The sequence below is a fragment of the Musca domestica genome, unplaced genomic scaffold (assembly GCF_030504385.1).
Source record: "Musca domestica strain aabys unplaced genomic scaffold, Musca_domestica.polishedcontigs.V.1.1 106, whole genome shotgun sequence".
Taxonomy (NCBI): Eukaryota; Metazoa; Arthropoda; class Insecta; order Diptera; family Muscidae; genus Musca; species Musca domestica.
Window position 1 is genome coordinate 442,559 of NW_026712122.1, and position 13,556 is coordinate 456,114.

A 13,556-nucleotide genomic window follows, 5' to 3' on the forward strand; every position below is an offset into this window, starting at 1 on the left:
CATTTTAATGTTGACTAAAAATTATCACATATAAAGTGAAGGAAGTAACCAATATAGCTCAAACCTTGCACGTCGCAATATTTCTTTCATATTTATTTAGGTCCCATGCGAAATGGACAATATTGGGCCCCTTCCTTCTGAACCTACTCCATACTGGGACATACATTTGTATAATCATATTAGAAGTCAAAATATCTTTAAATAATCGAACTTGTATATTTAGAAAAATAATTATAGATTTATTATTTTTTCTTTCTAGTTCATATTCTCATGGTCATACTGAAAGAGGTCCTTATACCCTTACAAAGCCTATCAAAACATAATTTTACTGAGGGAAAATAAATATTAACTGTGAAATGAAATGTCATTAATTATACCCTCCATCTTGGAAAGGAAGGTATATTAACTTTGTCATTCCATTTGTAACATCCTTAAATATTCGTCGTAGATCCCATAAAGTATATATATTCATAATCAGCATAAAATTCTAAGTCGATTTAACGATGTCCGTCTGTCTGTTGAAATCACGATACAGCCCACATTTTCGACGTAGAGCTCCAAAATTTAGCAGAGCAATTTATATTGTGTCTAGGATGGTTGGTATTGAAAATGATCCACGTTTTGGTATAGCCCCCATATAACGGTACCTCCCGATATTCGGTAAGTTGATGATTTTTGCCACATTTTTCCACGGATTTGTCTGAAAATTTGTATTTGTAGGTTATAATGGGTTCTAGCTCCTTTGGCGAAACATTGCATGTGTAGGTCCACGAATTGGCATAGCCCCTATATAACGGAACCTGCCGATATTCGGCATTTTAATGATTTTCGCCACATTTCTTCTAATGTTTCCTTTACCCTAAGGTAGAGGGTATTAAAAGTTGGGCCCGGCCGAACTTAATGTTTTTTTACTTGTTTTTACTTCGTTTTTTCTAAAAGGCTTCAGGCTCACGCCATCAATCAAAAATTGAAATTGAGATATTCATTTCCAATATCTGGTAAAGCTTTTAATTGTTCGCAAGGTATTGACCTGTCATGTATTCAAGCTTATGATATAAACCATAAATAAATAAATACAGCAACAAATTCCTTTAATTGCCGACAACAATAAATTTATTTTATTTATGTCGTTGTCGGACAATAGTCTTGGCTTTTGGCTTGACAAAGAAAAACTGCCAACAAAAGAATAAATATCATAAAAAATAATCGACAAATTCCGTCGAATTGCAGTAGTCAAATAAAGAGATAGCTGACTTACTGTTCTATTTGTTTCAGCTGAACAATATTTTAGTTGTTTGTGGTGACGACGATGAGGACGACGATTGGGCTTCTTTTCATGTTTCCAATGTATCTTGCAAGGCTTGTTATCAGTATTTGCAGTTGTTATTTTGTTGTAATTAAATATTTAAATTACAACAATTAAGAACCTTGTTAGGCATGCAGTGTCCCGAAGCAGTAAAGCAGTAAGTTCGGCCGGGCCGAACTTTGAGTACCCTCCACCATTTGGAACGAATTAGGACATTTTCAAAAAATAAAAATAAAATCCATTAAAAATTCTGTTAAAATCGCGGAAGATGCCGATATATAGGGGGATAAACGATATTGTGGACCTATATAGATAAATCTATTTCTAGGGATAAAGTACTCACAAGGAACTCGTTGTCTGGATTTTCAGACCATTCCATTAGAAAATATGGCTAAAATCATCAAAACCCCGAATATCGGGGGGTACCGTTATATGGGGGATATACGACATCATGAGCCTATATAGAGAACTCCCTTTCAGGGGGCAAAGTGCCCACAAGGAACCCCTTGTGTAGAATTTTAGGCAATTCCGTCGAAAAATGTGGCTAAAATCATCAAAATACCGAATATCGGGGGGTACCGTTATATGGGGATATACGATATCGAGGACCTATATATACAATTCTCTTTCAGGGGGTAAAGTGCCCACAAAGAACTCCTCGTGTGGATTTTCAGACTTTTTTATTTGAAAATGTGGCTAAAATCCTCAAAATACAGAATATCGGGGGGTACCGTTATATGGGGGCTATACGAGATCGCGTACCAATATAGATAATTCTCAGCCAAGGGATAAAGAGCTCACAAAGAACTCCTTGTGTGGGTTTTTATACAATTATATTGGAAAATGTGGCTAAATTAATCAAAATACCGAATATCAGGGGGAAGGGGGTGGGGGGTTGTACCTTTATATGGGGACTATACGATATTGTGGACCTATATAGATAATTGTCTGCCAAGAGATAAAGTGCCCTTAGAGAACTGCTTGGATGGATTTTCATACAATTCCATTGAAAAATGTGGCTAAAATCATCAAAATACCGGATATCGGGGGTACCGTTATATGGAGGCTATACGATATCGTGGACCGATATAGCCCATCTTCGAACTTGGCCTGCCTGCAGACAATAGAGATCTGGGCAACATTTTAGCTTTCTATCTTAATTCGTTTAGCCTGTAGCGGACGGACAGACAGACAGACGGACAGACGGACGGACAAGGCTAAATCGTCTTAGAATTTTACGCTGATCAAGAATATATATACTTTGTTGGGTCTAAAATGATTATTTCGATGAGTTACAAACGGAATGACGAACTTACTATACCCTCCATACTATGTATGGTATATGGTATAAAAACACGTCAAACCAATCGGTGTACAGTGGTTCACTTTGAATGCAAAGACGGACAGACAGAGAATTATTTAAACCCCTCCTTTGTATCTGCTCTTCATCAATATAACGTAGAATTAAATAAATTTTAATGCTATAAATCCCTATCCCTACAACAATACACACCCAAAAATGCCACAAGTCAGATAACAAAACAATTTCTCATCTCAACACTGCTGCTGCCAAAAAAAAATTTAAGATTTAAATATTTTTCAGAAGATATTGCAAGGACGAAGGATTTTGAAGCTTTTCATATTCATATTGTTATTGGTGTAGAAGATAGCACCACAATATACAAAAGAATATTTGTTTCTTATTCAAGAATACGGTTTTGCTGGTTGCGTCCTGTTTTTTTTTTTTTGGGCTGTCTAACCTTGAAGCGCTTGAAAAGAATAAAAAGATAGAATAAACAAACAACAAGAACACAAAAAGATTAACATTTGTTGATGAAACCATAAAAAAACGGAAACTTTTTCTAACTACGTAAAAGAGAAAGAATACACAAATAGCAATGCGGTATTTTGCCAAGAAGCTAGGTCGTAGCAAAGGTCAGGGAGGAGTTCGAGCTATTTTGCCTGTTTGTATCTCACAGACGGTTGTTTTACGATTTTTTTTTGCTACAGATAGTGGATATTATTTTATTTTATTATGAATTTCCATCCCCAAGCTGGCGGGACTGGCTGGTTCTTGGTTTTGTGTTTTTGAGCTGAAAATTTTTGAAAGGCTTATAACTGGTTTCATTTAACATTTTACAATGAAATTTTAATTCCATTTTTCTCAGTTGCTTCATGCAGCACAGTTTCAAGCAATGCCCATAGCAATTTTATAATTTAAGTTTCTATTACTATTACTCTAAAATTTTGTCCACGCTTTGATATTGTTCCTAGGATGCTTCATTCGACATTTCGGTTTCCCTGTGGCTAGTCTAATTCCTTCTGATTTATTGCATTTTGAAGTTTCGGCCTCAATTTGTAGTATTCAGAAGGTAGTTTAAACACCCACAAAAAAATGTATTATGTAAGTCCACTTCCGATATTTGGAAGTGTACGGTTCCAATGTGCAACCAAATCAGCAGTACAGGGTGAGATGGCAAAACTGCAACCAATTTCAGAATTCTGCCATTTCTAAGCCACTCGTCCGACAGCTGTTAAAATTATTCCAGTGACAGCTTATTATATTGTTTACAAGTGTACAAAAGCATTTTGGTGAGAACTTTCTAAAAAAAAAAGTTATTCGTGACGGATTTCAAGCGTGATAGTGTGATTTATTTATATTTAGCTGAAAACCACAAGTGGCTATAGTTAGAGCACTCCAGCATTTAAATGTGAATAAATCTTTTGTGTCCTTTTACCATCACTCGTTACCGTGATACTGTTAGTGTAGCCCGACGTCAAAGAAGTGGACGGAAGAAAACAGCAACATCAGCAGAAATGGTTCGAAAAGTAAAGAAGCGACTTGATCGAAACCCTGAGCTGAACAAATCGCAAATATTGAACAATTAGCTCGGCGTAAAGCATTTGAAATTCCAAAAAGTGCAAGAACTTACATCGCAACAGAAAGAAAATAGACTCAAAAGAGCTAAAAACTTGCTTCGCTTGGCCGAAAGTGGTGAACTGCCGAATTTGGTGTTCTCCGATGAGAAAACATTCGTTGTCAAGCACTTTGTAAACAAACAAAATGATGGTGTCAAAGAGGTCAGCCTCTTTGATGGTCAAAGAGGTCAGCTGAAAATGTGCACCTTCCGTTGGCCACCAGAACTCAAGCGCCAGCCATGATGATGGTGTGGGCCGCCATAACAGCCGATGGTCGCTCACCGCTCGTATTTATCGACCGTGGCATAAGAATAAATGCCGAATAATATGGCGAAAATATTCTGGAGGGTGTATTAAAGCCTTGGGCATGCAAACATTTTGGCCGCAGACCTTGGACAACAGGGCTCAGCACCATTGCACTCAGCACACGCCACCCAAGAATGGTTACAAAATAAGACTCCTCGCTTCATTTCCAGCGCACAATGGCCACCAAAATCTCCAGATACCAATCCGTTGGACTATTGTTTCTGGAGTATTTTGGAAAGTGTCGATCACCTCAAGCAAGCGCTTCGCAGGGATGGGCCAAATTCCGCAGAGCAACATTCGGGCAGCGTGTGAAGGTTTCATTGACCATTTGAAGGCCATAATTCGTGCCAAAGGTGACCAATTCGAACAAATCTAAACATTTTTTGCAAATTATGCCGTTTGACTTTGTTGAAGTTTTTTTTATATCACCCTGTACGATGCGGGTAGTTATTCAAATTTGTACTTAAGTGTATTAAATGATACTAAAATGTACTAAATGTGGTAAAATTTTGATTTGGGTTAACCGACAGCGCTCGAATCCTGAAATTTGGATTTAAGATTACTGTTGGAGTGTAGGATTGGGTTATGTTTGAAGTTTAGGTAATTCGTACTAATCTGTAATATATGGTACTAAATTTGGTACAAATTGAAATTATGATAAACCTATGGAGCTGGAAATCTGAAATTTGGAATGAGAGTCACTGATGGAGTGCAAGGAAGATGCACCAAAGGGTTATTGGAAATTCGAACTTTAAGATTACTGTTGGAGTGAAGGATTGGCTTATGTTTGAAGTTTTGGTAATTCGTACTTATCTGTAATATATGGTACTAAATTTGGTACAAATTGAAATTATGATAAATTGATGGAGCTGGAAATCTGGAATTTGGAATGGGAGTCACTGATGGAGTGCAAGGTAGATGCATCAAAGGGTTATTGGAAATTCGAACTATAAATTTGGGAAAATCCCTCAAAAACTTTAACACTTTCAGAGAAAATAATTTACCGTATAAAACACAAAAGGATAATCTATTTTTATTCAAACTTTGCAAATCCCAATATATGTTCAGTTCTAGATCAGATGCGAAAATGGGCATGTTCGGCCCACTCCAACATGCACCTCACACAATACTAAAAAAGCTTCCGATTCTCTCCAATTTTCGGATTTCATAGTATTTCTGCTAACAAAAGATTTGGTGTGAAGATGGAATATACAGGGTTGCCCATATTCGACGGACCCATCTGGCAACGCAATAACTTTTGACAGAGATGTCACATCGCTTAATGACATATCGCGTTTGAAGCGTCAGTCCAAGCAGATTTTTACCATGAACCAATACACGCGAGCGCTCTGAAATATTCAATTGTGAAAACTCAACGTGCTTTTAAAACATTAAAAAATGTGAGAAGTGCACCATTAAGCGTTTATATCAAAAATTTTCGACTGGTAAGGCTCTTTCTAATCCGAAGAGGCCACATAAAAATCGAACAAGGCGATCGGCCGAGAATATCGCTGCCGTACGAGCCAGTGTTGAGAGGTCCCCAAGAACATCCCAAAAACGCCGTTCTCAGCAGTTGGGCATGGCTCGGTCCACTTTACATTTGATTTGCATTTGTTTCCGTACAAAATTCAATTGACGCAAAGAATGTTGCCTGCGGACAAGCCTCGTCGATTGGAATGGGCCCAAAGGGTCCAAAGGTCCGTCGAATATGGGCAACCCTGTATTGGTCCTCTCCTCTTTGCCCCACCCCCACAAAGAGTTAACATTTTGAATAATTATACCTCTTATAATTTGCGAAATAAGCATCCGATTCTCTGGAAATTTTATACACCACACTATTTCTATCAACACAAAATTTGGTGTGAATGTGAAATATATCAGGCAACTCCTTCTGGTATTCGTATAAACTTTGAAATAAATTTGTTTTCTGTATTAGACGAAGTGGAATACACTCAACATTTCTCAATTTTCCAAAAATTATTACATTTCTCAGGTAAATGTGAACGAAGTTATCGATAAAGCCCAGATCTGGTACATTTATATTAGACATAGGTCAGATACGAAAGGGACAACATTGACCCACTCCTTTGGAACCATAAAATCATATATTTAAATGACCAAACAAGCTGTCGACAAAACCGACAGATACTTTTCAACTTGTTACAAACTGTTATTGGTCCATCCTCTCATAAATGGCTTGTTATATAAATCCCCATAAAATTAAAAAAAATTAAAAAAAAATTCTACTCCCAACGAGCAATCTCCTAATGTGTAAATTCAAATGTTACACGGGACTCCTTTTTTCGGAATCCACTTCCTTAAACCTATGAATAATATAGGTATTTATAACCTACAACACTATGTGTTGGGGGTATTATAAGTTTGATTCGGGCAAAAATTATGTAACACCTCGAAATATTGGTTTCCCACATAGGAACCTATATATGGATCTTCCTATCTCGCCGAGCTGAGTCGATCTAGCTATGTATGTCCATCCGTCCGTCTGTCCATGTTAATTTGTAATCACTCTACAGGTCGCAATTATGGCCCGATCTTCACATAATTTACAATGGAGGTGAGCCTAGGGTCAGAATAGAACCCTATTTCTTTTGGAGATGATCGGATAATATTTAGGGGTTGAAATGGAGCAAAAACTGAAAAAAAATCCTGATTTTGCAGTTGCTCTACAGGTCGCAATTATAGACCAATTGAAGTGGAAATTGGCATGTTTCTAGAGCTTAGCACTGGGCAGAAGCCTTCCAATTTTGATGGTCATCGGATAAAAGTGGGTGAAATAGACAATAACATTTGTGTTAAATAAAAGTCAAATTCCATTAAATCGCGAATATTTTTAATCCCGCCGAAATCACAAATAGACTACGATTCTGACCGTTACGTAGATACCGATAGTAAATATATCTGTTATATATAGCGAAATATATACAATGTGTATATACAAATGAAAGGGGATGTTAGTTAGAGTGCTTATATCTCAAGAATGGCTGGACCAATTTTGACAAATTTTGTCAATTCAGATTGCCCTCTTGACATAAAGGAATAAAATCTAAAAAATCGCATAAAAAGGTATCAATACTGATGTTAATATAGATTTTGTAGTATTTTGTGACATTTTTTTAATTTTTCATATTTTTTATCGCATGCATTTTTTTCAATTTGACTTTAAATATTTTGAAATATTTTTTCACCTTACAACACAGGTTGGGGATATTATATAATTATTGCAAATATCGTCCGATCCTCACGAAAATTTTCACAAGAGTAGGGTTGGGCTTAGAAGGGCTAGGCCTATTGTTTTCAAAGATGTCCGCAATATATTAGAGGTTGAAATGGACCAACAACTAAAAATGTTCCTGATTTTGCAGCCGTTATAAAGGTCACAAATAGAAACCGAAGGACACGAAATCTCGCCAAAAGTTAGAGTTTAGGACAGCGGGTACAATAGACCACTAATTTTGTATGATAAAATTCCAGTATTACTTACAGGCGATATCTGAAATACACAAAAGGCTTTTTTATGCTCATTTCGTTGACGAATATAGCCAAATATAGTAGACAAGCAAATCATATAGATGAGTCTAAATTTGGAGATACAGAGGGGCTTCTAGCTTTTGGAGATGATTGCAAAATATTTAGGGGTTCAAATTAATCAAAAACAGAAATGTTTTTCCGATCACACAATTAAAGCCAATCGACACGCCTGTGAAGAGAGTTAAGGACAGGGAAGAATTCTAGAATTTTGGATGACCATTGGATTATATTTGGCTGTAAAATGGACCACAACAACTAACAGCCCGAAGGAGTGCATAAATATTGGGCAAATGTCCCTAGTCAAAATCCTAATTTCAAAAGCGAAATCTTTCAATATGGATTTAAACATAAGGGGGCTTTAACATATTGTAGTGTTGTAGGGCATAACATAGTCGACCCCGCACGACTATAGCCTTTGCTTACTTGTTTTTTTTTTTAAATATTTCGATCCAATTTAGTAAGAGTTAACAAAGCTCCTTTACGATTGCAGCAAAAGACAAAAAAAAAACGAAAAATCCCAAAAAAACAGTTCTCAAACTTACCTTATATAAACAATTTCATTGTTGTTGTTGGACTGTCTTTGCCAACCCGGTGCAATATTGGGTTTAGCGTCTAATTGGCTACTTTCATTTGGCGCTGTTGCTGTTAATCCATTAGTGAGCGTCGTTTCTTTTGGTAGGTTCTTTGACAAATCACAACTGTTGTTGTTGTTGTTGTTGTTATTTATTTTGTTTGCAACAATTGGACCACTAGTCACTTGGATTTGTCTTGTATTATCACTTGCAACAATATTTATTTGCACTTCATTGGGTTCGGACTTGGGTGTTAGCGTTTGGGTTGGCAACACTGGTTTCGGTGCGACAGCAGCAACAATATTTTGTAAAGCCTCTTGACGCAGTTGTTGTTGTGGCTGTTGCTGTTGCTGCATATTGACCGGGGGTACAACTTGTTGTTGTTGCTGCTGCAACATTTGCAGTTGCAGATTGCCACTGTCATTGTTTGTTGGGTTGGTACTCTGATTGTTGGTGGTAGCCAGTTGTTGCTGTTGCTGCTGTTGAAAAGGCGGCTGTTTGCTGGGACGTATTTGTGTTGGAGGTTGTTTCTGATGATTGGTTGCAACAATTGTCGGCTGTTTGCGAGAATTTTGCAAATTTTGATATTGCTGACTCCAGGTGATGGTATTGCTGCTAACGCTAATGGTGTTGTTGGCAGTTGAGTTGTTGCTGTTGTTGGTCATGGTAAAGCGATTTGGTTGGCTATGCAATTGTGGCGGCGGTGTCATAAAATTCTGACAAGGCATCATGTTGCTGGCAAATTGATTATTTTGCGAGTGAAACATTTGTTGTTGCTGTTGCGTCTGTTGGGATATTTGATAGATTTGTTGCTGCGACGGCGTTTGTTGCATTAAAAACGTTTGATTGCTCTGTTGCTGATGATGCAACTGCTGTTGCGGCTGCTGCTGATGTTGCAGAAAGTTAGCATGCTGTTGCTGTTTCATGGCATACTGTTGCATCAATTGTTGCTGTTGTTGCAAGTTGTGTATTTGTGGCGGCTGTTGTTGAGGAATTTGAGTATTCCTCATTATGCCACCACCAAGACCTCCATTTAGTAGTAAATTTGTGTTCGACCCATTAAGTTTGTGTTGCACTACATTTGTTGCCGACTGCTGCTGCTGCTGTTGTTGTTGCTGATGCTGCGGCGGCTGTGTTTGAAGTCCAGCGCTTGTGGCAGCCATTTTGAAAAGCGTAGTTTAAACTGCCGAGAAATTATGCTGGAGACAACAGTTTGACCGTTGTGCCCTGAAAATTTAAAAAAAAAAATAAATTTATTAATTATAACCAATTTTTTTTTTTTTTTTTTTTTTTTTGAATAAAATATTTTGACTTAAATTTCAAATGGTATGGGGAAGAAGTTCTTATTTGCTCTCTCACCACCGAGTGGAAAATATTTTGAAAAATCATAAAGAATAAAAAACTAAATTTGCTCTTCATTATGGTACCATATATATCCGACTTCGCCAACATCACAATATTATTATCAAACTTAGATTGAGACCGGAGATAGATACAGGGTTGCCCATATTCGACGGACCCATGTTTTTTTTTTGCGTCAATTGAATTTTGTACGGGAACAAATGCAAATCAATGCGAATAATCCGTTGTAAAGTGGACCGAGCCATGCCCAACTGCTGAGAACGGCGTTTTTGGGATGTTCTTTGGGACCTCTCAATACTGGCTCGTACGGCAGCGATATTCTCGGCCGATCGCCTTGGTCGACTTCTATATGGCCTCTTCGGATTAGAAAGAGCCTTACCAGTCGAAAATTTTTCGTATAAACGCTAATGGTATTCTTAGAAGGCGCACTTCTCACATTTTTTAATGTTTTAAAAGCACGTTGAGTTTTCACAATTGACTTCTTCTGTTGAATGTAAATTTCAACTATTTCAGAGCGCTCGCGTGTAATGTATTGGTTCATGACAAAAATCAGCTTGGACTGACGCTTCAAACGCGGCATGTCATTAAGCGATGTGACATCTCTGTCAAATGTTATGGCGTTGCCAGATGGGTCCGTCGAATATGGGCAACCCTGTAATATCGGTCCACTCCAAATTACATTACTTCAATTACACAATATTTCTATTAAACTCTGATCAGGTGTGAAGATGGAATATATGGGTCCACTCCGTCTGCTACCTCTCCACAAAAGGTCAAAATTTTGAATGAAGCTTAAAAAAAGAGGCGAAACTAATATCCAATTCCATTCGGACTTGGCACATCTCAATATTTCCATCAAAATAAGATCTATTATAAAGGTGGTAGAGGTCGGACATTATTTCTGGTACCTCCCCCACAAAGGGCCAGAGTTTTGAACAACGAACATGGTTATACAATTTGAAAATAGCATCCGGTTCTCTTTATATTTCACACATCCCATTATTTCTACTAACACAAGAATAAAAACTGCAAAAAAGTCAAACGCCATTATTTTTTTTTTTTTTTGTTTGTTTTTTTTTTTGGATGAAAGCAAAAAATGTCGGAAATAACCTTACATTTCAGAATAAGATTAGATTCGTTCAAATTGGTCATCTTTGGCATGAATTATACCCTTCAAACGGCCAATGAAAACGCCACACGCTGCCCGAATGTTGCTCTGTGGTATTCTGGCCCATTCCCGGCGAAGCGCTTGCTTGAGGTGATCGACACTTTGGTATTTTTTAGTGCCAACCTTGCTTTTGAAATAAAAAAAAATTCCATACACAATAGTCCAACGGATTGGTATCCGGAGATTTTGGTGGTCATTGTGCGCTGGAAATGAAGCGGGGAACCTCATTTTGTAACCATTCTTAGGTGGCGCGTGCTGAATGCGATTGTGCTGAGTCCTGTTAGGATGTCCAACGTCTGCCCTACCCTCCAGAATATTTTTAATATTCGGCATTTATTCTGATGCCACGGTCTATTATTACGAGCGGAGAGCGACCATCGGCTGTTATGGCGGCCCACACCATCACCATGGTCGGCGCTTGATTTCTGGTAGTCAACCGTAGGTGCACGTTTTCAGCTGACCTCTTTGGCAAGTAAACCCGATCATTGTGTTTGTTTACATACTGCTGGACAACGAATGTTTTCTCATCGGAGAAAACCAAATTCGGCAGTTCACCACTTTCGGGCAAGCGAAGTAACACTTTAGCTCTTTTGAGTCTATTTTCTTTCCGTTGCGGTGTAAGTTCTTGCACTTTTTGGAATTTCAATGGCTTTACCCCGAGCTCATTCTTCAATATTTGTCGAATGGAATATTGCGATATGTTCAGCTCACTAGCCATTTTTCGGCCACTGCGACGAGGTTTTCGATCAAGTCACTTCTTTACTTATCGAACCATTTCTGATGATGTACTGTTTTTTTTCGCCCACTTCCTTGACACGTCGGGCTACGCTACCAGTAGCACGGTAACGAGTTATGGTACGAGACACAAAAGATTTATTCACATTTAAATGCTGGAGTGCTCTAACAATAGCCACTTGTGGTTTTCCAGCCAAATATAAACAAATCACACTATCACGCTTGAATTCCATCAGGAATAACTTTTTTTTGCGGAAAATTCTCTCGCTTGTAAACAATATAATGAGCTGTCACTGGAATAATTTTAACAGCTGCCGGACGAGTGGCTTAGAACTGACAGCAGTCTGAATTTGGTTGAAGTTTTTTCATCTCACCCTGTATGTCGGTCCACTCCTTCTGGTGCCTCTCACACTGAGGGTCAAAATTTGGAATATCCCACGCCGCCCGAATGTTGCTCTGTGGTATTTTGGCCCATTCCCGGCGAAGCGCTTGCTTGAGGTGATCGACACTTTGGTGCTGAGGTCAAAATTTGGAATATCCATGAAGCTTATAAAATGCGAAATTATTTAGGTCCGATACGAAATGGACAATATTGAACCATTTTTCGGAATCTACTCCCTAGGGGGTCAAACATTTGAAAAATCATACCCTTCGCCATAGAAAGTTCATTCAACTGCGAAATATGTCTATCCATAAGAGTTCGTTTGGCTAATAGTCATATTTATTTTGAACAGATAAACTTACGGACTCAAAAAACTAGCTTACTGTACTAAGGAACTTGAACATTATACCCAATGTAGTCTGAACAGCGCATAATTGAATCACTCCTATGTCGTCAATAAAATGTCTGGCAAGCATTTCTTAAATCTCCACACCGATATATAAATTCTGACTTCTTTTAAACGGCACACTTGTTGCATATTTCTCCAAATACTAGGTCTACTGGAAAAATGAGTTATGTAGGTCAGCCTTTACCTCCCCCATAGCTAAGCATTACTTGAAAAAAAAATCATTTGGAAAAATCAAATTCGAGATCAAAACATAGCACGTCTCCTTTGGGTACCTCTCTCACAAAGAGTCAAAATCTTCAAGTAACTTAAATCTCATAAACATTTCAAGATAAGTCATGTTTATATTCATGTGCCTATGAATTTTACTATTTCAACAACTCATAGATCCCAATCATGCATAAAATACGTGAACAAAAATATGATGTGTGTTTTTACGAGTACCGTATATGGGAAAAATTAATCCTTTAAAATTCCCAAAAATAACAAAGCAATATTTTGACACTTCCAACCCAATCATTTTATAGTTCATTAATAAAAAAAATGATGAGGGACAAAAGAATTAATAAATATGAAATCAAAATGGTAGGAGTTAACCAGAAATTCCCCCAAACACATTTTAGTCAATTAACGACGACTACTTCATCTTCACTGCTTAAGATGCCGCTTTTTATGATATTTCGGGGGATAAACTGCCCCAAATTTCAAAACTAAACTCAATGACAGATTCACGATTATGACGATGTTGAGTCACTAAGGGTGGAAGGCAAAATAAAGCTCACATTCTGAATGAAAAAAACATTAAAAAGTTCTGACAAAATATTTTAATGAATGGCTTAATATGTTATCTC

At 37.6% G+C, this 13,556-nt stretch overlaps 1 protein-coding gene across 1 annotated transcript in view; it reads right to left on the reverse strand.

The window, feature by feature from the left end:
• Window positions 1-13,556, reverse strand: part of LOC101888581 (putative mediator of RNA polymerase II transcription subunit 26) — a 360,161-nt gene that overhangs the window by 338,126 nt on the left and 8,479 nt on the right. Inside the window, exon 2 of the mRNA XM_059128581.1 lies at window positions 8,623-9,879. Coding sequence (XP_058984564.1) covers window positions 8,623-9,815 — 1,193 coding nt within the window. The 5' untranslated portion in view covers window positions 9,816-9,879. The remainder of the gene's footprint in view (window positions 1-8,622; window positions 9,880-13,556) is intronic.